At 39.6% G+C, this 25786-nt stretch overlaps 2 protein-coding genes across 4 annotated transcripts; one reads left to right on the top strand and one right to left on the bottom strand.

The window, feature by feature from the left end:
• The first annotated feature begins 15487 nt into the window (after positions 1-15487).
• Positions 15488-19527, top strand: LOC121805076 (eukaryotic translation initiation factor 3 subunit C-like). 2 transcript variants are annotated; one of them, XM_042204833.1, is made up of 4 exons: positions 15488-15561; positions 15800-15866; positions 16285-18051; positions 18349-19527. In XM_042204833.1, the coding sequence occupies exons 2-4, from the start codon at positions 15843-15845 to the stop codon at positions 19303-19305; spliced, it is 2748 nt and encodes a 915-aa protein (XP_042060767.1). In that variant the 5' UTR covers positions 15488-15561; positions 15800-15842; the 3' UTR covers positions 19306-19527. The 2 variants fall into 2 exon arrangements, with proteins under 2 accessions (XP_042060767.1, XP_042060766.1); XM_042204832.1 differs by lacking the exon at positions 15488-15561 and adding an exon at positions 15587-15721.
• Positions 19528-20366: 839 nt separating this feature from the next.
• On the bottom strand, positions 20367-25530 carry LOC121802262 (U3 small nucleolar ribonucleoprotein protein MPP10-like). 2 transcript variants are annotated; one of them, XM_042201888.1, is made up of 14 exons: positions 24827-25530; positions 24658-24707; positions 23957-24080; positions 23687-23776; positions 23353-23463; positions 23051-23188; positions 22309-22377; positions 22188-22229; positions 21978-22046; positions 21689-21760; positions 21555-21608; positions 21335-21476; positions 20891-20953; positions 20367-20763 (listed from the first exon to the last, which is right to left on the bottom strand). In XM_042201888.1, the coding sequence occupies exons 1-14, from the start codon at positions 25460-25462 to the stop codon at positions 20750-20752; spliced, it is 1674 nt and encodes a 557-aa protein (XP_042057822.1). In that variant the 5' UTR covers positions 25463-25530; the 3' UTR covers positions 20367-20749. The 2 variants fall into 2 exon arrangements, with proteins under 2 accessions (XP_042057822.1, XP_042057821.1); XM_042201887.1 differs by having other exon boundaries at positions 20367-20769; positions 24827-25529.
• Positions 25531-25786: the final 256 nt, after the last annotated feature.

Below are 25786 nucleotides of genomic sequence, written 5' to 3'. Positions count from 1 at the left end.
CAGACTTGGAAGAAAGTAGCCGTGAAGCCATCAGGGCCTGGTGTGCTATCTACCAAGATGTCAAAGACTACCTTTCGAACTTCGTCAATGTCCGGTGGCACAGTCAATTCATCAAGGTTGAGCGCGGTAGGGAGCTGTGGAACGATCTCAAGGTCTGGTTCATCCAGCCTCAATTGGGCTGGGGCAAGCAGCCCTTGAAAGAACTGCACCGCCGAGGTCTTGATATCCTCATCCTCGACAATCTCCCTGCCGTTGTCCTCAATTCTATGGATTCGGAGACGGAGCCTCTTTTGTCTCACTCAACTTTGATAAAATCTTGTATTCTTGTCCCCGTCTGAGAGCCACCGAAGTGCTGCCTTTTGCCTCCAAAAGTCAGCCTCCATCTTAAGCAAGAGGATATACCTTGTGATTTGAAGGTTCACTGAAGCTCTGTTATCTGGGGATTGATTCGTCTTGAAGTTCATCTGAGCTTCCGCGATCTGTTGCTCTGTTTCCTTAATGTTCGCATGAATATTTCCGAACTCGACCTTGTTCCACTCTTTGAGTGTTTTCTTGATTCTACATAGCTTGATCTAGAGGTTGAGAAGACCGCTCGCTCCTGTCTCTTTGTTCCACTCATTTCGGATGACCTCCAAGAAGTTCGGATGACGGCACCACATATTCTGAAAGCGGAATGCTCTTCCTTTAATCGGGGTGACCTGTGTCTTGCATCTCATGAGGATCGGCCCATGATCAGAGGATACTCTCGGGAGGTTTGTGACCCTTGTAGTCTCGAAAACGCTCGCCCAACTCTCGCTAATGAGGACTCTGTCCAGCTTCTCAAAAAGTCCATTTTTTGCCCAAGTGAACTCTGCTCCGTCTGTGTTTGGCTCCAGGAGCCCACAGTCTTCGATCATCTCTGCAAAGTCAATCATTTCCGGTTGTCTGTTGGTGTCGCTACCCCTTCTGTCCCTCAGGTGCAAGATCGTGTTGAAGTCTCCCCCAACCACCCATGGCGTTTCATTCGAGTTTTCAGCAGCTTCCCTAAGCTTTCTCCAAAGGGGAAGTCTATCCCCTCTTGAGCATTTGGCATAAATGGCTGAGATCAAAATAGGGCAGGGGCAATTCGTAGTCGTAAGGTATCCATGGAGCATCTGCTGATCATCTGCAATGATTTCGAATGTGGCACCCTGCTCTGTGAAAATCTAAATTTTTCCATTAACGTTTGACCCTCGGAAACACAGCCCCAGCAGCCTCGAGTACAAGTCCGTGTCCGGTTGAGTCATCGGTTCCAAAATTGCAAGAAAGCCAACATTATAAACATCAATCATTCTTTTAAGAACGTTTAGGGTAGGCGAATTAACAACCCCCCTTGCGTTCAAGAACAGAAAATTAACTGGCATATTAACAGATTTGAGTCTTACCCGAGGGGGGAGACGACCTCCTCTGGTATTCAATCTGTTGGATCATTTCATTGGTCAATGACGGCTTGGCGTTGGCACGATCCTGTTCCTTGTGGTCAGGTTCCTCATGGACCGTAATCTCCATGCCCGCCGCTTCATCATCTTCAAACACCTCTGTGTTGAAAGTCCCATCTTCCATGAGTTTATAGTATTTATTCATTGATAGGATTTGTTTGTGCATGGTCGTGTCTGAGGGGTCCTCCTGTCTACAGCAGGCTCTTTTGTGCTTTTCGCCATGCCGTATCGGGCTGTTTTGTGCTTTATGTCTTTCCGCGACAGAGTACTCTGTTACTTCCTCAAGATTTCGCCGCCTCTCCCGCTCGGGTGAGAAGCTACCTCGCCGCCTCCACTCCTTGCGGTAACCCTTAAGCTGGAATCTCGGGTCCTGGCTTGGTTCTCCTCCCCAAGGTTTCCCCATAATATCCGGCAATTGTGTCGAGTTCGTGATGCTCAAGCTGGGGGTGCTTTGTTTTTGGCTTTTGTTGCTGGCATTTTGAAGAATTTCTATGATCTCCTCCATCGGTTGGACGGTATTCATGGGCGCGACACTTCTATCTTGATGACACCCTCGGGGTGGGACATTATGATAGTTTCTCTTCATTGGTCTTCCCTTTTTCTGGCTGGCATAGCAAACCTCTTGCGAGTGTCCTACATGTTTACACTCCGAGCAGTATGAGGGGATTTTGTCCCATTTAATGGACTGGATGGTTTCTCGCCCACAGATGTCAAGGATGATCTCTTCTGGTGGAGGTTTTGTGATGTCAATTTCAATGCACATTTGAACGAAGGAGAGCCGAGACTTGTTTGTTGTCGCCTTGTCAATCTAGATCGGTGTACCGAGAAGTTTACCGATTGCGAACAGGGCCACGGTATCGAAGAGGTGGATGGGGAGCGCAATGAGGTTACACCAGATGGTCGCGATTGGTGATTCGCAGAAGACATCAAAGTCCGGAGACCATTTAAAGACGCGCATCGGGTGGCGGTCGACGTACCATATTGGAGTTCCCTTCGGGCCGCTGAGCATTTGAGCGTAGTCCGCGACGTCCTCGAATTGTATTAGAATGTGCTTTGCATTGATAAACTTCCAAGTGACGCTCCTGTTAAACTTCATATTATTCATTGCTTTTTGGATTTGGTTCGCCGCCGGGATAGAGTGGGAGAATTTGCCCACAATAGCGTTCCCTAATTATCTGCGAGTTGCCGAGTCTCGGAGCCTGAGAAATAGATGGTTGGCACTCCATTGTTGACGCTTGGGATTCCGATACTCCTGATCTTGTCGGGGTTCAAAACTAAGTGGCTCGTTTGGGTTGGCCTTTTCTCGTACTATATCTGCCATGGACTTTTGGACATGCTTCTCCTTTATCATTGCGGTTTCGAGAGTTGTGTTAAAAGTATCAGGGTGCGGGGACTTAGGTGGCACAGCGGGGGGGGCGTCTATAGCGGTGATTGTGCCGGAGGGGTTCCCCTATTCTGTGAGCTTTTTCCATTCCCATGCTGACTAATCCGAGGCATGCAGCCCTCTCGATTCAAAGGAGTTGCATAATTTTCTAATCCTTCCTTACTCGAGCGGTGGGAATTCTTCAAGGTACGGGGCAAAGACGGCCTTTGGCTTAATTAGAGTGACCTTGACAGCATGGTTTGTCACATCCAAAGAGGGTTTGACACGTGTCTGGGGTTGGACAGCAAGGCACGCTTCCATCGCGCGAGGGGCGAGCAACGGCAGGGCAGTGGTGCAGTCGAGGGAGTCCGCTAGGTCCGGGGCGGCCAGGTGTAGGATAGGCTCCTCGTGTACAAGCTTTGTTCTCCAGCAAGTAGGATGTCACGTGAATAGTTAGAGGAGAAAGGGACCAATTGTCTTTCCAAAAGTTGGTTTGTAGTATTACCCAAACTGGGAAAGTTGACCAGACAACCGTTGGCCAAATTTGTTGTTACCTTAGGGACTAGGTCCTTATCCCTGCAGCTCCTTTTTGTTTCATTCGCCAGCTCCACGGTGGACGCCTCCACCGCCACCGCCTTCTCATGGTAATCCGGCGTGTTTTGCAGATGCGTTTCGCCCGGGCCATTGGGGTCAACCAGAACAACTGTGAGGGCTTGGCCTTCATCTGCGTCGTCTCCTTTTGAATTGTTCACCATGTCCATGTCTGGCTCCTCCGTCGCCGTTATCGTTTCAAGACGTTCAGGTGATTTCTTCTCAGTGACATGCGCCGGCTCATTCCGGTTTCCACCCTGCTCCTCGCCATTTCCTTTCTTCATCTGACCTCCCTCTTCCACTCCTTTTTTCTGCCACCTTGTTGAGCTCCTCCAGTAGATTTCGTTTATTTTTGGGGTCCGCCCCTTTCTCCCCTGTTTCATCGCCGGTGGCCGAACGTTTGAAACTCAGTTTGACGTTCGGCGAGGGGGTGAGGATGAATCTCTTTTTGCCGGTCCCCTTCATGGTGGGTCTTGGCGACGATTTCCGCCGTCTTAATCGGTACCGGATCCCTTTTTTCCTTCCTTTTTAACGGCACCCACGCCGGGGGTATTTTCTTCAACAGCTGAGAAATGAACCTTATCGCTCGCTCCATCGCCCATCTTGGGCTCCTCCATGACCACCAAATGTCCCCTGCAGATAGTCGTTGACTCCTATGGCCCAGCCGCAAGGATGGTGCGGTTTCCACCGTCGCGGAAGGACGCCGGTGACTGTCGAAAGTGTACGCTTTTACGCAATTTTGTGTTAACATGTGAATTGATTAATCCCATAATCTGTCAAATGGATCATATGTCTGATTTATTTGTTTTGTACAAGTCTTCCGCTGTGCCCAATCTATTCATTAGTTCCACAACCAACAATATCTATGATAATTCCTCCTGAAACACCTAAGTTCGCACAAATACAAACAAAATATGAATTTAAATTAACATGTGCAACACAATGATATTAATCAAAGTAATTGGCCTTAAATAATACTCGTCTTCGTGAAATACTAACCGATAATAAAGTTTTCTATTGTCTAGTGGATGGAAAAATCCACAAAAAATCCTCACTGGGGCGCGGTCACCTAAAATAGAGCATATATACTTAAATTGAAATATGAGTTATAAACACCCAAACATAATATTCACTAGTCTAAAAATACCAAATGACAGTACAAATTGGTATGCCTAATTAATGATTTTTAACACTTGAATCCTCTCATGTATATGAAAAAATATTGAGTAATCTAGACGTACCAAAAGACAATATGAGTTGATCTGGTTAATCAATAGTTTTTTACTATATCTATAATGAAATATTCATATATTTATTATAAGAAAGGACAATATTTCGTAGTTATTCATATTTATGGTGGAATATTCATATATTCAGAACTACAAAACATTTTCATCTATCAAGATATAAAAAAGTTTATTTATAATGAATATATGAAAATTACACTTGAAATATGTTCTTTTAATTTGTATGTACATACATAAGAAAGATGCCAAAATTTGAGGAAAGTTTCTGAATTTTAGAATAATTCATATCTATTACTCCCTCCATCTCATTTAGGAGTTCTATTTGAGTTCGGTACATATTTTAAGAAATGTAAAGGGAAGTTGGTGAAAAAAAAAGTGAAATGTGAGTCCTACTTTTATATATTAGTTTTATAATATAATGTGAATGGAAAAAGGTTAGTAGAATGTAGACATATTACCATTTATGGAATATTTCAATCGAAACTCCTAAAGTGGGACACCCAAATATGGTTAATTGAGACTACTAAAGTGGAACGGAGGGAGTAATTTTTATGTGCTCCTTTATGGATCTACTTGTCAAAAATTATTGATTCAACACACTAACTCAAAATGACATTTGATCTATTTAGACTAGTCAATATTTCTCTTTGGGGTCTGCTTTTTGCTACTCCCTCCGTCCCCCATTAATTGTCCACTTTTGTCATTTTCGCCCGTCCCCCATTAAGTGTCCACTTTCACTTTTACCATAAATGGTAAGTAGGCTTCATATTCCACTAACTTATTCTACTCACATTTTATTATCGAACCAATAAATATAAGTGAGACTCATATTTCACTAACTTTTTCAACCCACTTTTCTTTATATTTCTTAAAATCAGTGCCGGAACCAAAGTAGACAATTAATGGGGACGGATGGAGTATGTTTTAGTCAATATAATAAGTACTAAATAAAAAACTTTAGTGTGATTGATGCACCCTATTATTGTGTATGAATAATAGTCATTTAAATCATGAAATTTGCTCAAATTCTAATTCATCTTATAGTTTTTGTAATTTAAATGATTATTATCCTTATTACATAGTATTATTAATTGGAAAACTAGGTACATTTATACAATAACCGACCGTAATACTACCCAAAAGAAGAACGGAGATAAAACTACAATAAACTGAATTGAAATGACAAATCAAAAACTATAAACTCTATAGATGTACGTCGATTCAAGGAGTCCTCTTTTCACAAGACGAGATACACCATGTTAGTGCTCTCGGATTGGCGTATTGTCCCCAAAGATAAAAACAACTTCGTCTCTGAAGTAGCAACGCCGGTGGGAACAGAGCTCCGACGAACTGGATGATGGTGAGGGCAGAGCTTCTACAAAAAACTTTACAGAAAGAGGGAGAGAGCTACGTAAATGAAAATGCACGGAGTCGCTGCCTATTTATAGGCACAGTCCAATGCATGTGGAGGTTGCTGGTCAACACAAACATTAAGTCTGTCGTCATGGTTGGACTTTAATCGTCGGGGTTACAAGTTGTTATGGGTGCCAGAGCCAGAGCTAGAGGTTGAACTTGGACGGGCGTATCGGGACACGCTGCTCGTCTAGATTTGTTCATGACATGGACATCTACGTGTCAACCATGTTTGCTTCGTTGTGTCACGTTAGCGTAGTCGGCACGTTAGCATAAACATTGAATCTCTTTAGCACTTTCTCAACATACATAATGAGATTGTGTCAAGACGATTCCATCGAATTTTTTTTGTAATTCTCATTCAAAGAATTACATCGGCTAGACTCATGTCCTTCATGTCAAAGTTTCTCTTTAACATATTTTTATTTCATTAATCACTCGGGTGTTACTACCATGATTAACATGTCATCATCATAGAGACACACTATTACATATTCGTTATCAGTGTTCTTAATGTAGACACACATGTCACATTCGTTTATTTCAAGTGTTATTGCAATGATGCTTGTTTCAATCTATTTAAGGACTTAACTAGTTCGCAAACCTTTTCTCTTGTCCGAGTACTACAAACCCTTCAGGTTATTCCATATAGATTTCTCTTATCGATATTGGTTCTTCATCCAACATGATAGCAATATAGTCAGGACCAAGGTTTTTGGTGTTCCGATTCTACTACCACGTCTTTGTCTTACATCCTTTGGATCATGCCTACATTACAGACGAGATTCTAGCTCTACATCTACTGATCTGGAACTAGTGGTTTCATCTTTAATTCTAGTATCAGAATTGGATTCAACATTATCTTTGTCTTTACAAAGAAAAGTATTACCAAAATACAACAAATCGATGTGCACTACTGTTAAGTGCATACCTTGTTAGGTTTGGTATACTGAAAAGCATGTTTCGAGCACGAATAGAATCTTGCTTGTATTCAAAAACTCTACAATCCACTTTTAACCCGATTCAAAATTATTCGAGCAGTTTCGCACGAATAGAATCAACAATATTATTACATTGTGTTTCCTTGTGCATTTATAAGATGTTTTACAAACATTTAAATGCATAACAAGCAAACAAAGCCTAAGTCTTTTGCTTAGTAGACTGGTTATGGGCATCGTCCACTTTAAGGTAACTACAGTCGGTTCTATGTGATACGCTCGGATTTTGCATTGTTTTAAGGCCTTTATTTGGTCCGTTTTTAATCTCAAAATCAGAATTCATGTCCATATTTTGCATATTTTATCTATTTTGGTATTTTGACGTGTTTTGTGAGAAATATGCATATTTGAACTTAAAAAGACAGCAAAAAGTCGAAGTTAGAAATATGGACCTTTCGAGAAGCCCAGCGGTCCGCTGCAACCCATACAGCGGCCGTTGGGGCCCAACAACCGCTGAGCCAGTAGCGGTCCACTCCGGAGAAAGATGTACTGAAATGAAGAACATGCCCAGCGACCGCTGGGGTGTGCGCAGCGACCGCTCCGAATGATCCAGAAGCTATGGGACGATTTCCAGCGACCGCTGGGATGAAGTGTAGCGACCGCTATCCATGAGGCAGAGGCTACGGATCACCATGTACCGACCGCTGGCCAAGGTGCAGCGGCCCACTGGAAAATGCGGCGCACAGGAATTGACCTACTTTCTCCCCAAAATTTACCAAACTTAGCCACTTTTTTCCTTATTTACTGATACTCAAATTTTCCCCTATAAATACCCCCTCAAACTTCTTCATTAAGGATTCTTTTTTTGCCATTTAATTTTAGAGCATAAATTTGAGAGTTCTTCATTGTGCAAGAGGTTGAAGAAGGAATGAAGAGAAGATCAAGGCTACAAGGATTCTACCTTTGGGTTTTATTTGCTTTAGTTCTTATGTTCTCATTGTTTTCCCTACAATCTATGTTTTTAGATTATTCTATCATGTGTATCTAAATTCATAGGATTCTAGGGATGTGTTAGTAATGACTTTGGTTACACAATTTCATTTTCTATTTAATATCTGTTTTGTTTTACTTCGTTTCTTCCCTAAGTTGTTGGATAATGCTTCACTTTGAGTGACACATTCGGTGATGAATTAATATAATTTTCTACATAATCTTGAGAGGAGGTTGGCAAGTTAGGCCCACTTAGTAAACATTATAATTAGCTTCCATTAAAACAACACTGTTAATTGAGAGTGAAGGCTTTATAAGGGTCTTAGGAGCTTTTGGGAGTTACGGATCTAGGTTTGACAACCCTAGTGTTGGTAATTTACGTTTGTACTGCATGGGCAAAACTTATGTGACTCGTTTTATCGAAGTATAAACTGTGCTAGGGTATTGTAGTTGGAATTTGTATAACCATAACTGTGAACGCGCATCCCTCGAATTCTCTTAACTCTAATATTTAACCTCTTTATTTACTTGCAATTAGTTGTTTAATTTACTTTCAAACTGTTTTTAGTTTTCAAAATTCCAAAACTTTCGGTATTCCAAATAGTGAAAGAAGCTCAGTAGAAGGTAGTCAATTTATGATCGTTTTCCCTGTGTTCGATATCCGGTACTGACCTTTAGCTATACTATATATACTCTGTATACTTGCAAGTTTATTTAGTGCTAATAAAGAGTGAATCAAGTTTTTTGGTGAGTTGCCGGGGAAAACATTCACTACGTGATTGATATCTTCGAACGGACGAATTTGCTACTTTGGATTTTAATTGTTTTCTGTTTTTAATCAATAGTTTGTTTTTGTTTCTGTGTCTTTCAGGTTGTGTATGCGAACGCGTTCTGGGAAGAACATCTTAGAGCCGCTCGATCTCGAACTTGAAAAGACGCGTAGGAAAATAAGAAGTGATTGAAACACAATGGAGGATGAAACTAAAGTTGAGTTGGAAAAGATGCAGGTCTTAGTAAAGCAGTTGGTGGATGAAAACACTGCCCGTGAGAAGCAAGAAAAGAAAAATACGGAGATCGTACCTGTTATGCATATGTTTAATCACGGGAACATGATTACTTTTCCCGAAGCCCCTCGTGTAGATGCTAATAATTTTGAACTGCGAATACCCCTTATACAAAGGGTTGAGCAACATCCTTTTGCAGGAAGGGCTACAGAAGATGCAAACCGCCACCTCTCGAAGTTCGTGGAGATTGCAAACACTCTAAAACTAAATGGTGTCGACGACGACGCCATTAGGGTAAGACTCATTCCCTTTTCGTTAATTGATTCTGCTAAATAGTGGTTTGAGTGTCTGCCTACAGAGCAAGTCTCCACGTGGAAAGATATAGTGGCAGCATTCCTTGATAAGTACTATCCGTCGGGCACCATTCTGAAGTTGAAGAGTGAGATCTTCTAGTTCATTCAAGGCCACGACATACCTCTTTACGAGGTCGTAGCTCGTTTCAAAGGCCTCCTCCGCAAGTGCCCCAATCACGGTTTCACCGTGGACCATCAGGTAGGCATACTTTATAATAGTTTTAATGAACAAATATGTGCTACGTTGGATTCAGGGGCCAACGGAGGGTTTCTGCGGAAGAGTGGACCGGAAGCCTTTGCAGTGATAGAGGAGTTTGCTACTAACAACAAAGGGTGGCCAAAGGAGAGACATAGCTCGCGAAGGGAAGCAGCCATCAACGAGGCCGAAGATAGTTCTTTTGCTAAGGAGTTGGCCGAGCTAAGAATGCAGGTTGATCAAATGGACACATCAAGAAGAGAGGATCCGGTTCCACCAACCTCCTTCATCGCGGTCACCAAACCCGACTCTCATCCCGCTCCTACCGAGGATTTCAACTATGTGCAACAAGGAGGCGGTCCCAATATGCCCTACAATAACAACAATTATTGCCCAGGCCAGGGGGCAGTAATTTCAATAATTATAATGGGAACCGTCCTCATCCCAACTTTTCTTATTCTAACAACAATTTCTTGCAACCCCCTGCAGGATTTAATGTGAGAAAAGGTGGGGTAGTTGAGCCTATAAAGAAGGAGGAAAAGTACGACCAAGGGATCATGAAAATTTTAGAAGTGCTAGTGCAAGATAGAAAGACCAATGACACCAAGATTGAGACCGTTGAAGCGAGGTTGAACAACCTCGAGGCCGAAATCAACACTATTGCCACCACCGTCACCAATATCAAGAATCAAATGGACCAAGTCCAACAAAAGATAGAGGAGGAAAAGGCAAAGGCGGCAGCACGAGTGGCCGACATCAACAAAAAGTGGGTTGTAAAATAGAAAACGGAGGCAGTCAGCACCTCGGAAACGAGTTCTGGAGTCTACCCGACGCCAAGCGGACCCCTGCACGCACCGCAGCGGGCCGCTCCCAAACAGGCAGAAGCACCCGCCAAAGATGGTCTCGTGCGGCACAATGGGATTGTACTCCCTTTCAAGCCAAAGAGGAAGTTTAAGCTTGAAGAGCAGTTTAAGCATTTCCTAAATATGGTTTGTAATGTTCATACTAACATCTCTCTCGTTGACTCGTTGCAAGAAATACCTAGGTACGCTAAGCTACTAAGGGAGGCCGTGATGAAGAAGAAGAGGCTTACCAAAGCCGACCTTAAATTGTGTAGCACCCCGAATTTTTGCGACTTATTTTTGTTTATTAATGTGGATGTTGATTGGGAAATTCATTTATGGAATTTGATTTCTATGTGATTGAGTTAACGATGTGAAATTTAGTTGTTGTGAGTTATGTGGAATAATGTGATTTATTTTCCAATGAGTGAATTAAATTAAATGGGATCATGCATATTTGTTCTAGCCATTTTATTGAAATTTTCGGCCCTCCTATTTATTGGAAATAATATTTTCTCTCTTCGATTTAATTAATTGTTTTGGGATATTTATCCAAATTAAATCCAAACCAAATTATCCCTAAATTATTCTACATGATTTTTGACCTTTGCCCCATTCCTTGAAATTTTTGAAATCCCCCTATTATTTTATGAGATGAATTATTTTGTAGATTTAATTGGTACTTTATTTATTTCCTTCCTTGAATTAAAATCCAATTAAATCTCTCCATATCCAATTTTAATTAGGATTTTTTAAATGTAATATGATTACTTTTTGTGTTTAATTTTCGTTTTGTGTTCATTGAAAATTTTCGCAGGATTTGGACTCTCCCTAGCGACCGCTGCAGAGCTCGCAGCGGCCCGCTGGCACTCGCTGGAACATTCTGACTCGTCGCCACGACTGCTGGAGGGCCCCCAGCGACCGCTACCCAAATGTAGTTTTCCAGCCGCAATTTTTCGAATTTTTCGAATTTTTGCCCCATCCAACCACTACGCGAAAATTTCAAGGTACGTTTTCTTTTTAGTAGTTTACTCACGTCCCGACCGACTCTACAAACTTATTTTACACTTTGTTGTAAATAAGTTTGGGGGGATGAAGTGGTGGACCGTGAGTTTAGGTTTTTTGTTTTAGATTTTTAGTTTAAGTTTTTGTTTTAAAAACCTGAAGGTGAATCCATCTCATGAACATAACATGAAGAACTTAGAAAAACTCATGTTTAGGGACACATTAGACCGAGTTGCCAATAATATGAAGTTCCTTTCATCTTTGATTAAGTATGGTTTGACGTCTTGATATGATGCTTTGGTGAAAAGGTGCATAATTAGTGAATTGCTTGTTCGCCTTGAATCATGCTTATACCTTGTGAGATTTGAGCCTAAATTCTTTCTTGTGTGATTTATCTGTATGCATGTATATGTTTCTAGAACTTGCTCCTAGTCTACCTAAGTTTACATAATGTTTAAGTTGACGAAGGAGGATGTTAGACCATCTTTTCTTAGCTACTTTTATACCTAAAAATTTTCGACCCTCTTAAATTATTCCCTTTGGAGCCAATTTTGAGCCTTTAAGCCTATTCTTTGGAAGCCAAATAAATGGGGACAATTCCTTAGGTTAGTATAGTTTTTATTATCTTTTGAAAATGAATAAGGAGGAAAGTTGTAAAAAGTAGTGTGCTTTTAAAGATAGAAAAGTGCAAGTTGTGAAATAGTGAAAATTCAAAATGTGTGCTTGATCTAGAAAGGATGCTTATGAAAAAAAAGAATGAAAGATTGTGAAAAGAAAACAAATTAAAGGATTGGAAAGTGAGTTGAAGGAGAAAATTAAGTGTTAAAAGTGTTTTGGGATTTTAGAAAAGTGGAGTCATTTTAACTCTACTTGGGATATCTTTATGTTTAAGTCACTTTTTAGCCAAATATTCCTCACCTACCAAAGAGCCTACATTACACCAAAAAAAATAAATACCTTTCGGATTTTTTATGCTTAATCACATCTAGTAGATGAGAGATTAGACTTTGAGCAAGCTTATGGTAAACTTTGAATGATGCATGATTTGAGTGCTTATACACATTATCTTTATACACTTTGAGAGTGAGAGATAAATCACTTCCCATCTTTGGAAGTTTGCCACATGAAAGCGCATGATTTCAAGGTGTTCTACGAGTTAGTAATGAAAGTTCACTAATAAGCCTTGCTTGATTTGATTGATTTAATTTATAATTTGTCTATCTTTTACATACTTTGAGGCAACGAAGAAGTCTAGTCCTTGTGCATTCTGTGCGTCTATTTTGTGTCTTTATTGATTTGTTTGAGGACAAACAAAAATGTAAATTTAGGGGAACTGATACACTTGGATTTTGCACTGTTTTAAGGTCTTTATTTGGTCCGTTTTTAATGTCAAAATCACAATTCATGTCCATATTTTGCATATTTTATCTATTTTTGTATTTTTGAGGTGTTTTGTGAGAAATGTGCATATTTGAGCCTAAAAAGACAGCAAAAAGTAGAAGTTTGAAATCTGAAGCTTTCGAGAAGCTCAGCGGTCCGCTGCAACCCTTACAGCGGCCGCTGGGGCCCAACGACCGCTGAGCCAGTAGCGGTCCGCTCCGGAGAAAGATGTGCTGAAACGAAGAACACGCCCAGCGACCGCTCCGAATGATCCAGAAGCTACGGGATGATTTCCAGAATTACTCGCAATTTGGGGTTGGATGGGAGGTCAATATTATATTACTGTAGTGGCTGATTATAATATTCTGTTTGTGCTTGAATTAAATTGGGGTGCAATTTTATTAAATGACAAACACGCAAAGCTTAGTCCAACCTCCATTGATCTCTAATCTGGTCCATCATAACTTTATATAAAGATGACTAGACAGAAGACATGATGATGAATCACTCATGATTTTCGAAATTCCTACATGGAGATTTTCGAATCTTCTCTCTTTTTCTGAGAGTAGCTTTTGTCTTATTTCCAGTCTAGTCCTTTCAGTTTTGATAATGTTTGCCCACCCAAATATCATAACTTGAGTTTGGGAAAAGATTAGAAGATTTGTGGTTGAGTTTCGAAGATCATCGTGGAGAAGGCGCAAGCAATCGATGATTCTTTGGAGAATCTAATCGGTAACCCTAAACCGTATAATTCATGTTTTAGGATTTATATTCTCTAGTAGAGCAATCCACCGTCTAAGAGAATCTAATTGCACAAAATAGACATCCATTATTATATAAAGTGGCGTTATATTACTACTATTAAATATGGAATACATTTATATAATATCCGTGCAATATACTAGTACATATATATGTATATTGACCTCTTAATATAATAGAAGTAATATTTTACACATAAAAAAAATAATCATATTACTATACTTTTCATGTCAAGAAAAAAAACATTATTCCTTGATGTACTAGTTTGAGAATTTATTGGTGAGACCTTTTTTTATTATTTTATATTTATATATACATATACGAAAACATGATACAAATAAAAATTGTGACTATAACTTATAATTTGTTATCGTACCCTTAAGTAAATAATTATAATTTTTAATATTTTTTATGTATTTTTAATAGCTTTCAATATATTTCTTGATTTTTTACATGGTAATAAGAAAATATTAAATATTATAATTGATTACTTAATATTCTAACAAAATATATAAGCATAATTTTTATTTGTATAAAATTTTTGTATATATATAAATATAAAATAAGAAAAAAAATCTCGATAATAAAATTTTAAAATATTACTACTATTAAAGAGTTAGTAATATAATTTTTTTCTTGACATGAAAGACAATGTAATATGATTACTTTTTTAATGAAATATTATTACTTTAAAAAGTTATTAATTGATGTTTAATTGATACGGTTATCGGATATGGAGAGAATGGGTAGCGGGTAATGGATAATTTCCATTTCGACCCGCTATCCGCCGGGTATCGGATACCCATTACCCGACGATAACGAGAAACAGGGCGGGATCAGGTAGTGTGTTTTAGAGGTTTGCGGGTAGCAGGTTTACCCATTAATCTCGATAATGCGGGTAATGGATAATTTCCATTTCGACCTGCTATCCGCCGGGTATCGGATACCCATTACCCGACGATAATGGGAAACAAGGCGGGATCGGGTAGTGTGTTTTAGAGGTTTGCGGGTAGCAGGTATACCCATTAATCTCGATAATACCCAATATTATTAGTATTAGTCATATATCATCTTTTAATAGTTTATAGAAACTAAGAGTTCTTTTGAAACATTTTTATATTCTAACGAAAATACAATTGAAAACTCACCGGAAGCTATAGAGTGTTTCTTCACTTTCAATCTCAATCTATTCAAAGCTTACCATCGATATTAATACATTAAATTAGGGAACATTGTCGGATATTAAGGTTTTCAAACTTTCGATTTGGGTTTAGGGTCGGGTACGGGTACCCGCAATGTCGGGTACGGGATACCCAACACGGGTATCGGGTAATCCTGATATGTTGCGGGGCGGGTATTAGGACAATAAATTTGGCTAAAATCGGGTACGGGTACCCGACTTGTCGGGTGCTGGTACCCACTGGTAACCCGTTTCACCACCCCTAGTTGGGACAAACAAAAATGAAAAGTGTGTCACTTAGTTGGAACGGAGGGAGGGAATAAGTCTTTACAACCAATTTTAGGATAATTATTACTCTTAATTAATCATTTGCTTTCATCTCATAGCTCCTTTATATAGCTCACAATTGTGACAAACTTTAATCAATTATTTTCCACTTACCAAGAATCGATTTATAAAAAATGAATATACCACGATCATTACTTCAAATATAGATCAACTATATCATTTAATTAATTTTAATTCACAAAATTAAATATTTCATCACATTTATAACTTAGTCATAACCTTTGACCAATCACGATTCCAACAATATTTAAATAAACCAATGAAAAAAAATGCTATAGAATATTTTCCTAAAATGATTTAAAATAAAATTCTCTTCCTCATTTGGTGGATTAAAAATAAAGCCCAGCCCACAATATTCCTTCTCACCGCCATATGCGGCCCAATATAGGCCCATATTGAATTTAAAGAAAGAGCAGACGTTTAGGGTTCCATACCCCATCTCTTACGCTTCTTCTCTCCTTCGCAGCAATTTCAATCTCCCTTATTCGATAGGTAAGTTTGTGTTCGGTCGTCTGTATAATTTTCATCTGACTGAAAAAAATTCGCAGGGTTTTCCGCTTTCCTTGAACAAGATAAAAGTTATGTTCTTTGTTTGCATCTTGTTTGAGAATTTTTAGATCTCAATTAATCGGTTTTACTTCCTCAATATATGGTAGATTTTGTGTTTTAAGCATTTTTTTTATCGTATTATCGATTTTCATTATTTCTGATGTTTATAATTTCATTGCAGGTATTTAAGGAGTTTCTGAGTCGTTTGCTGTTGGATTGAGACAATGGCGTCGAGATTTTGGACTCAGGTTAGCAATGAATCTAATGGATTTTTTTTTGTTCATTTTCTAAGCATCGTTCTCGATAACCAATCTCTATTTTGCCTTGATATGTTTGAATATTGTTTACGATTTAGTTCTTTCTGATACTCATTTGTTGTAGGAATCCCTGTTTATAGTTTTTGTTCCTCTCAAGACTGATTATTTCAAATCATACTCGGATTATCAATCAACTTTGATCTTTTTAATTGATTCCTGGATATTTTGGTCCAGTTTTGATAATTTATTGCATTTTAAATTTTGTTTAACTGAATGTTTAAACTGAGGGATATGCTCCTAGTCCAATAAATTGTATTTCCGTCAAACTACTGCTCTTGTATATTTGAAAACTTGATTTTACATAGTAGTAGTTATGAATTGAACGTTTCCCTTTTTTTTGGAAATGTAGGGTGATAGTGACACTGAGGAGGAGGAGAGTGACTACGATGAGCAGGAAGACAATGTCGCAGTGGAAACAACCACCGCGACCGCTGCTAGCAGATATTACTCTGGCAATGCTAGTGATAGTGATGATTCTGATGGGCAAAAGCGTGTTGTTCGCCGTGTCAAAGACAAGAGGTTTGATGAGTTGTCTGCTACTGTTGATCAGATGAAAAATGCCATGAAAATCAATGACTGGGTGAGTCTCCAAGAAAGCTTTGAGAAGATTAATAAGCAATTGGGCAAGGTCATGAGGGTGACTGAGTCCGATAAGCCACCAAATCTGTACATTAAGGCTCTTGTGATGTTGGAGGACTTCTTGAACCAGGCCTTGGCCAATAAGGAGGCGAAGAAGAAAATGAGTAGTAGTAATGCAAAGGCCTTGAATTCAATGAAGCAGAAGTTGAAGAAGAACAATAAGCTCTATGAGGATATGATCAATCAGTGTAGGGAGAAGCCTGAACTTTTTGAAGAAAAAGTTGAGGAGCAAGAATCCGAGGATCCGCAAAGTGACGTTACTACGGATCCGGAAAGTCTGGAATCAGAGGAGAGTGACGATGAAGAGGAAACTGGAAATGATGCAGAGACTGGTTCTGGATGGGAGAAGATGTTGAGCAAGAAAGATAAAATGATGGATAAGCAGTTCAAAGATCCTAGCCAAATTACTTGGGACACGGTGAACAAGAAGTTTAAGGAGATTGTTGCTGCCAGGGGTAAGAAGGGTACTGGGAAAATGGAGTTAGTTGAGCAGCTCACTTTCTTGACTAGGGTTGCCAAGACCCCTGCTCAGAAGCTTGAGATATTATTCAGTGTTGTCTCTGCACAGTTTGATGTCAATCCAAGTCTGAGCGGTCACATGCCCATCAATGTGTGGAAACAATGTGTGCAGAATATGCTTGCAATACTGGATATTTTAACGCAGTACTCTAACATTGTGGTAGATGATATGGTAGAACCTGATGAGAACGAAACCCAAAAGGGAGCTGACTTCAGTGGTACAATAAGGATCTGGGGTAATTTGGTAGCTTTCCTGGAAAAGGTGGATGTTGAATACTTTAAGAGCCTTCAGGTTATCGATCCACACACACGTGAGTATGTTGAGAGACTCAAGGATGAGCCTGTGTTTTTAGTCTTAGCTCAAAATGTGCAGGAGTATTTGGAAAAGGCTGGGGATACCAAGGGTGCATCAAAGGTGGCTCTTAAACGAGTTGAACTTGTTTATTATAAACCTCAGGAGGTTTATGATGCTATGAGGAAATTGGCTGAGCTGGACAGTGGAGAAGCTGAGTCTGGAGAAGAAAAAGTTCAGGAAATTAGGGGACCGACAGCTTTTGTTGCAACTCCTGAGCTGGTTCCTCGTAAGCCTACTTTTCCGGAGAATAGCCGTGCCCTGATAGACATACTTGTTTCACTTATTTACAAGTATGGTGATGAACGGACTAAGGCACGTGCTATGCTCTGTGATATATATCATCATGCCATATTCGATGAATTCTCAACATCGCGTGACTTGCTGCTTATGAGTCACCTTCAAGATAATGTCCAGCACATGGATATATCCACACAAATACTTTTCAACAGAGCCATGTCACAGCTTGGTTTATGTGCCTTCAGGGCGGGTCATGTTCTCGAGGCCCACAGTTGCCTCTCAGAACTGTATTCTGCTGGCAGGGTGAAGGAATTGTTAGCACAGGGGGTTTCTCAGAGCAGATATCACGAGAAGACTCCGGAGCAGGTATATTTTTCTGGTTACTTTAATTTTATTTTATTTCATTTCATTTCATTTCATGTTGAAGATTTAAAGCTTGCTACTTTTGAAACTCCATATTCTCAAAGTTATCTGATGGAAGTGAATTAAATATCAGTTTCCCCCTTTTGTTACTTCGTTTTTGTGCTATTAATCTACATCGATTTTTTTTTATCTGAAGTTATAAGTGGAAAAGTGTCATTTTTGTTGTCTTTGGAATTCGTTGAGTCCTTGAGATTGTTTGTAAGCTCTCATTCTGGCCTCTAAGATTCTAGAAATTTACAGGAGCGGCTGGAGAGAAGGCGCCAGATGCCTTACCACATGCATATAAATCTCGAGTTTCTTGAAGCTGTACATCTGATTTGTGCAATGTTACTGGAGGTCCCCAACATGGCAGCCAATGTGCATGATGCCAAACGTAAGGTCATAAGCAAGAATTTCAGGAGGTTGCTTGAGATGAGTGAGCGACAAACCTTCACGGGCCCGCCTGAAAATGTCAGAGACCATGTAATGGCTGCTACTCGGGCTCTCAGGCAAGGAGATTTTGACAAGGCATTTACTGTAATCAAATCCCTCGATGTGTGGAGATTGCTGCGCAACAAAGATTCGGTTCTTGAGATGCTCAAGGCTAAGATCAAGGAAGAGGCACTGAGGACCTACCTCTTCACATACTCCTCGGCATATGATTCCCTAAGTCTGGACCACTTGTCTAAGATGTTTGATCTTTCGGATGCAGAGACGCGTAGCATTGTTAGCAAGATGATGATCAATGAGGAGCTACACGCCAGTTGGGACCAGCCAACAGGGTGCATTGTCTTCCATGATGTTGAGCACACTCGATTGCAAGCTCTTGCTTTCCACTTGACAGAGAAACTTTCTGTGCTTGCAGAAACTAATGAGAGGGCCATGGAGGCCCGCTTTGGTGGTGGCGGGATGGAGGGTCTTCCTCTTAGGAGGAAAGATGGTCAAGATTATGCAGGAGCAGCAGCTTCCGGCGGTGGCGGTGTTAGGTGGCAAGAGTTTTCATTTAATCAGAACCGGCAAGGGAGCAGCGGTGGCAGAGGAGGCTATACTATTAGTGGTAGGGCATCGGCTCCAGGGTTCGCTAGCAGTGGTTTCTCTCGGGATCGGCAAGCTCGTTCGGGGCGGGCTTACCACACAGGCTCTGGTGCTAGGGGTGGCCAGTCTGATGGGTCGGCAAGAATGGTTAATCTGAACAGAGGGGTTCGAACTCAGGTTTAGTGTAGCCGATTTCCATCTCATAATTTAAATTTTGGTCTTTTCTCGATAAATCGACGACTGTTTTACAGTGCCTAACACTATTTGCTGTCTTGGTTCTTACTCATATCAGATTTTGCTATCTAATTGTTTATGGATACGTGTCTTTGTAATAGATGCTGTTGAACTTGCTACTTTGGCTTATGTTTTATCGAGCAAGTTTATATGATTCCAATTTTTTATTAATTGTTCTAAACTCGGTTGACAATTGTCATTATAGCATATTGAGGTTAAATTTAGATTCTATCCTTGGTCTTGTAGAATGATTATCGAAGCAAACACACTTTCTCCATAGCGCTTTTGACCATGCAAACTTTTTGACCTTGCAGTAACTTTGATTTTTAAAAAGATCAACAGAAAGAAGATTATAAATTATTGTAATTTGATTTTTTCCAAGGGTTAGATTTACGGTTGTGTTAGTAAACCAGACAAAATACGAATTGTCAACTGTGAAATTTGTACTTCCAACGTCACAAATTCACAATATCAACACATACATATATTAACCTTTTTCTTTCTCTCACAAACACACGGGACAAAAAACAGAAGAGGAACACCAGATTTTGGTCGATTTCAATAAACATTTGTTGGGATTCCACAAAATCATTTTACTGATTAATAATCCTGCAAAATTAGCAATCACGTAAAACCTTGATTGATGGTCTAAATAACACGTTCATTATCCACGACATTAGAAAATCATATGCTACTATTATTAACTATTGTTGGAGCTGTGGACTCTTTAACAGATATTCAAGACTTGGAGGACTAAAGTGCAAATAACAGAAATTTGAAATTCTGTTACAACGGCTAGTCGAAAGCCGGTTTTGGGAGAGAGATGAAAAGGGGAGTTGAGCTTGTTCAGCTCATAACCGCAATCAAACACTCTTAGCTCCACACAGTAGATGAGTGGATAATTGAACCACAAATCCAGCTGAGTTTCTGGGATTGAGAGTTAGATTTCTCTTGCTACTTTGGTTGATTGTATAAAAGATATGGCTATTTTCTCATGGACGTAAGCTACATTGGCCGAACAACGTAAATAAATTTCAAATTGCGATGCTTCATGCTCAAAACATCGCAAATAAATTGAGCAGAAGCTAATGAAGCTGAATCAAGATTACCAATCGACTAATATCATTACATATTGCTCCCTAATCGGATAACAACAGTCTATTTCTTGTGTATAAATTTGACAAAAATGGAAGGTTGAAGTGTGTTTAAGAAGCTCATGTATGGCAAGCGGAGATCAACACACCTCCAATTGTGTGATTATTCCGCGTATATATTCCTCCGCTTCACTGCCAGTTTCTTTCTTCTTCCACTTGCATAATTGAGGCCGCGGGAATATTAGAAGACGACCGGGCGCGGACTGCACTCGGGCTAGTTTCATTCAAAGTGTCATTCATCACTCCCCGGTCCCTGCATCTTCAAGCAGAACAAAACCAAGGCAAATCAGTTTTTTTACCCTCGAGTATTTCACATTTATGTTGCTAAAACAAAATGCGAAAGTCCAGGGACCAAAATGAAATGGATATAACAAAATTACCATTCTCGGGTTTCTTCAATGTGCTCAGCTGTGTCTTTACTGCCATTCGTTTGACAGACTCAGCTGTAATTGATTCAAAATTCAGAGGAAAAGCATATTAGAGACGACAGAAGGTGCAGAGTGTTGTGCTACACTAAAATATACTACTTCAAAAATAGAAACTATTTTCATTTAGGGCCGTCCCTTAAAAAGAGAAAATTTTGAATCTTTCTATTTTTGGACGTGGGCTCCACAATCCACTACCACTACTTCCACTTCCTTTCCTCTTCCTCTCTCTTACTTTACCCATTTTTCTTTTCCCCTCTCTTACTTTACCAATTGTGCATTAAAACTCGTGCCGAGTCAAAAGTTACTATTTTTCGAATACGGGGGTAGTAATGGAGATGATGGGCTAGTTTACGCAGTAAAACTAACAGTATAATCACACTCGAATCAACATTTTACCTTTAAACTGTCTTTTCTTCTTTGCCCTTCTCCTCTTTCTATCTGCCTTTGTTAGCTCAGTTTCTTCTTTAATGTCGCCTTTACCAGAAAATACTTCTTCCGGAGCTAGCATAGCTGCATCAGACACAGCCAGGGGTGCAACCTACAGACAGAAAATGTTTACAACAGATATGCTGCATAGAATAATTAATAAAACTAATGATCTAAGCCCCAATTGTACCTCTTCCATTGCCAGAGCAGGGACATTTGCTTGTATGGACATGTCTTCAATAACCTGTTCAGAATGATGAAATAACTTTAATAATCGATAAGGTGCTTCAGGATGATGCGGAAAAAAAATGCAAGAAACGTTACCGGTTTTGGACAGAAATGGAAATGGGATAGAGCATCCAACTTCAGGCAGAGAGTCTTGAATAGCATACTTGCCTGAGAATGTAAACAAAGCTGACTATCAGATAGAGTCAACCTAGTTTCTGTGCAACTATTGAAAGATCATTGCATGTGGCGTGGATGGAGAAAAGAAAAACCCGATTACCAATGGAAGGAGTTTGTGTAAGCAATACAGTGTAAAAAGAACATAACTTTTATATAAAGTCAGGTAAACAACAAAGGACGGCAGAGGAGATATAAATGTTAAACGCACTTCTTTCTTTTGTTCATCTGAGAAAGACAACGCAGTAGACACGAAGCCAGTCTTCTGAGCATACTCGTCCTGCATTAAAAGGAGGGAAGTTGCTTAGGTTGGGAAGAAAAGCTTCAAATTCAACAGGTCAGGACTTGTCATAGATTGCAAAGAGACTAATAACAAAAAAAACATATAGAATTCAGATCGTATTCCATTTAAAAGACTCACCTCATAAAGTTCAGCAAGGCCCTTTTTGCTCTTATTTTCATCCTGAAACATTGAAATTGATTAATATTGCATGACTTAACAAGAGAAAAAAATGTAGAGATTCAGAATTTCCGATAATTACCATTTCTTTTCTCTCTTTTGGTGCTTTGCTTAATAAAGTAGGTGGCCTTTGGACATCATCAAATTGTCCCTACACATGGCATCGAGCATAATATTAGTTATATCCCTAACAATGAAACAGAATGAAAGAGCTTGATGATATAAACATAGTTTATCACAAATAACATGACAAATATCCATTCGGAGAGAAATAGTAAGTACTCCTGAAACAGTGATAAATCCTGGCAACCATCAAAATCAGAACAATGACAAAAAAATTAAAACGTCTACAAGCACAAAGCCAATGTCTATCCAGATATGCCTCTCCCTTCAGAGAAGGACTATCTACAGAGTACATATGATGAAGTTGGATTTTTAAAATAGGGGATAAATGCAGTAAACCACCAACTCCAGAGCTCCAACTCTTGTAGAGGGGGGGGGTGTTAAAAAGAAGCTAAAAGTTTGAAGATTAACCCCCAAAATATGCTATGAGTCTGCAGCTGTGGACAAACAGGTATCTGGGGTTATGTACTTTCCTTCTCCTTTAGATCGAAGGTTTTTTCATGCATTTACTAAGACTGATAGGCTGGGAGGAAGAAGTTGGGTGTTCTCCTTGGTCTGTCTTAACCAGTCAGTCACATGAATTCATATATTATAATATACAATAGCAGATATGATTGATTCTGTTTATAAACATAAATAAAAGCAGTTTCTAATGCATAAGAACCAATGAAAAGTAAGATGCAGCATGGATGCCGACATACCTCAATTATACGTTTCATAATTAGTTCTTCAAGAGATGCAGTGTTCTCCACTGTTGTAACAGGAGGAGGTCTCACATTTTGGTCAAAATCCATATCGACTTCCAAAGCACTATTTTTTGGTCTTTTAGCAGCATTAACCTGCCATTAGACAACAAAATTAACATACATGAAAACCAAGTCTGGTAGGTATATGATCTTGCCACCAACAGCTTGACAAGCCCTCTAAATCACAGCAAGAACTGGGAACAGTGGCACCAGGTAAACAACATTGAAAAAAAAATTTGAAAGTCGAAATACATTACCTCCCCCTGCATTGTCCATGTCTTTGGTTCCAAGTTCGCTCTTTCCATTTCTTCTATCTCAGCACGGAGTTTCTCTAGCTCTTTTTCATGGGTAGAAAGACTTTGTTTTGTCTGTAAGATTAGATTCGAGGAACAAGAAAAGGAAAGATCAAGATATGAATTGATTCAGAATAAGGGAAGAGCATACCAAACATATACAGTAAATTATAATTTCTCCTGATTCTACCACAACGATGAGAAACAATCCAAAAGGGGATGAAGCTGCATTTACTGAGAAACAGGTACTGACCAATATATCTAAGAAAAAAAAACTATCAAAGTAGGTAAAATTCACCTTGCCCTGAATATTTGCCTTTTCCAGCTCTTCTACCTTAGCACGTAGTTGCCCCAACTCTTTTCCATGGGTAGGAGGACTTTGTTCATTCTGTAATTACATGAAACAAGAATATTAAACGGCAAGGATATCAATGGATGCAAATAAAAGGGATAAGCGAAGCAAACAGTTTCAGTTAGATAATTAGGAAATATCTTGTCCTCACTCCTTCACACAGATGTGAAGCAATCCGAGAAGGAAGGAAGTGGCTGTAAGGATAATATAGATAACCTGGTCCCTATCATCATCATCCTCTGGTTCGTCCATATCCATGTCTTCTGATTCTGATTCATCTTCATACTTTGGTTTTTTCTTCTGGCTGGTTTTCTTTTTAGAAGTAAAGAAGTCGTCATACCTTAACCCACAAGCAGATAGATTGTGCATTATTAGGCATACACAAATCAAAGGAAAATAGATTGATTAATCATTTTACTACTGTAAAACACAGAATGCATAACAAGGAACAGCTTTTCTTGAAAATAAGGCATTCACACTTCAAAACACTCTCCCTGTGTATGAATAATAGAACCTCATTATTGCATATCTAAACAACATGGCACCTAAAAGCTTAAATTTTTTAAAACTTTCAACCTTCATCAAGTTGCATTGAAGTAGTAGTATCGTAGGGAACAACGATATGTCAAATAATAAATCCATCCAGCGACAATGGCAGGCATAATCAAGTTGTTAATGACCATGAAATCATCTGCAGAACACAGCTAGATGATTTTGAGATATACATATTTCATGTGTGAGAAAATCCATCTGTTCTGGCTTCATAAATCCCCATAGTCTTTATGTAGCTCATTTAAGATCCATTTATTTCATTTCCATCATCTTCTTTCAATATTTATTTCATTCTACACTAATGAAATCGAACGCAATATAATTGAAATAAAAGGTAGTGAAAGCAAGAATAGTAGCAACCAGACCTTGCATTCTCCAGGTCACTCTCATCATCTCCGAGCCCCATAAGTCCAAGCTGTAATAGGCATCACGAAAGTGAACATTAGCTCGACTACATCCCATAAGCAATTACATAATAATCGAAAATACAACAGATCATTTAGCACAACCAATATGTTGTTTTGCAACTTATACCTCATCATCCTCCTCTTCATCGCCTTCTTCGTTTTCATCTTCCTCGTCCTCGTCTGCAATTTTGGCTCTCTTCCTCTTATCCTTCTTCTCTTTCGTTAGACCATATTCCCTCTCCTCGTCTTCAACCAAATACTCCTCCAGTTCCTTTATCTTTAGAAATTTATCCTCTACTCCCTCCACATTTTCACCATTGTCATCCTCTTCGTCGTCATCCTCCTCGTCCCCATCCTCATCGTCATCATCATCATCATCAAAATCCTCACTTTCACTCTCGTTACTTTGTCCAATTTCAAGCAAATTGTCTTCTTTTACAACATCTCTGTCCGAATTGAATTGCTTTTCGATTTCAGATGGACTCTTCTCGAAATTCCTGAGATGGCGGCGGAGGGAGGAGAGGAGAGGCTGGGATTGGAGGTCAATTTGCTGCCATATCTGCTCTGCATCGAAGCCTTGCGTTGAGAGGCGAGTCAACAGAGGTTTAGGGACATAAGGATTGAGGGAAGCAAACAAGGTCTCCGAGGCTAAACGAGCCAAATTCGAGAGCTCATGAGATGGCGTTAAGTAGAGCGGTGCCTCAGTAGATGCGAGCCTGTTAAGAGCCTCCAAACCAGCTCCGCCGTCAGCGGCTGAGGCCATGGTGCCGGTCGATGGCAATGGTGGACACAGTTAACGGCTAGGGTTTATGTGACCAAATAAAACTGAAATACTAAGAAGAGTAATAAGTACCATAAATTATACAATTCCATTTCAAAAATGTATACTTAAAAAAATATATACGATCCCACTTTTGATTAGAGCATCTCTAGTGATTCTGGACATTCAATAGCCCTCCCATAGCCTTGTCACTGTCACATCATCAGCACTAAAATCCTCATCCCACATCATCTGGACATGCAACTGGACATGCAATAGCCCTCTCATAGCCTATCCACATCACTAATAACAATTATATAATTTAAT

The sequence above is a fragment of the Salvia splendens genome, chromosome 5 (genome assembly GCF_004379255.2).
Source record: "Salvia splendens isolate huo1 chromosome 5, SspV2, whole genome shotgun sequence".
Taxonomy (NCBI): Eukaryota; Viridiplantae; Streptophyta; class Magnoliopsida; order Lamiales; family Lamiaceae; genus Salvia; species Salvia splendens.
This window is presented reverse-complemented; position numbering and strand designations above follow the sequence as displayed.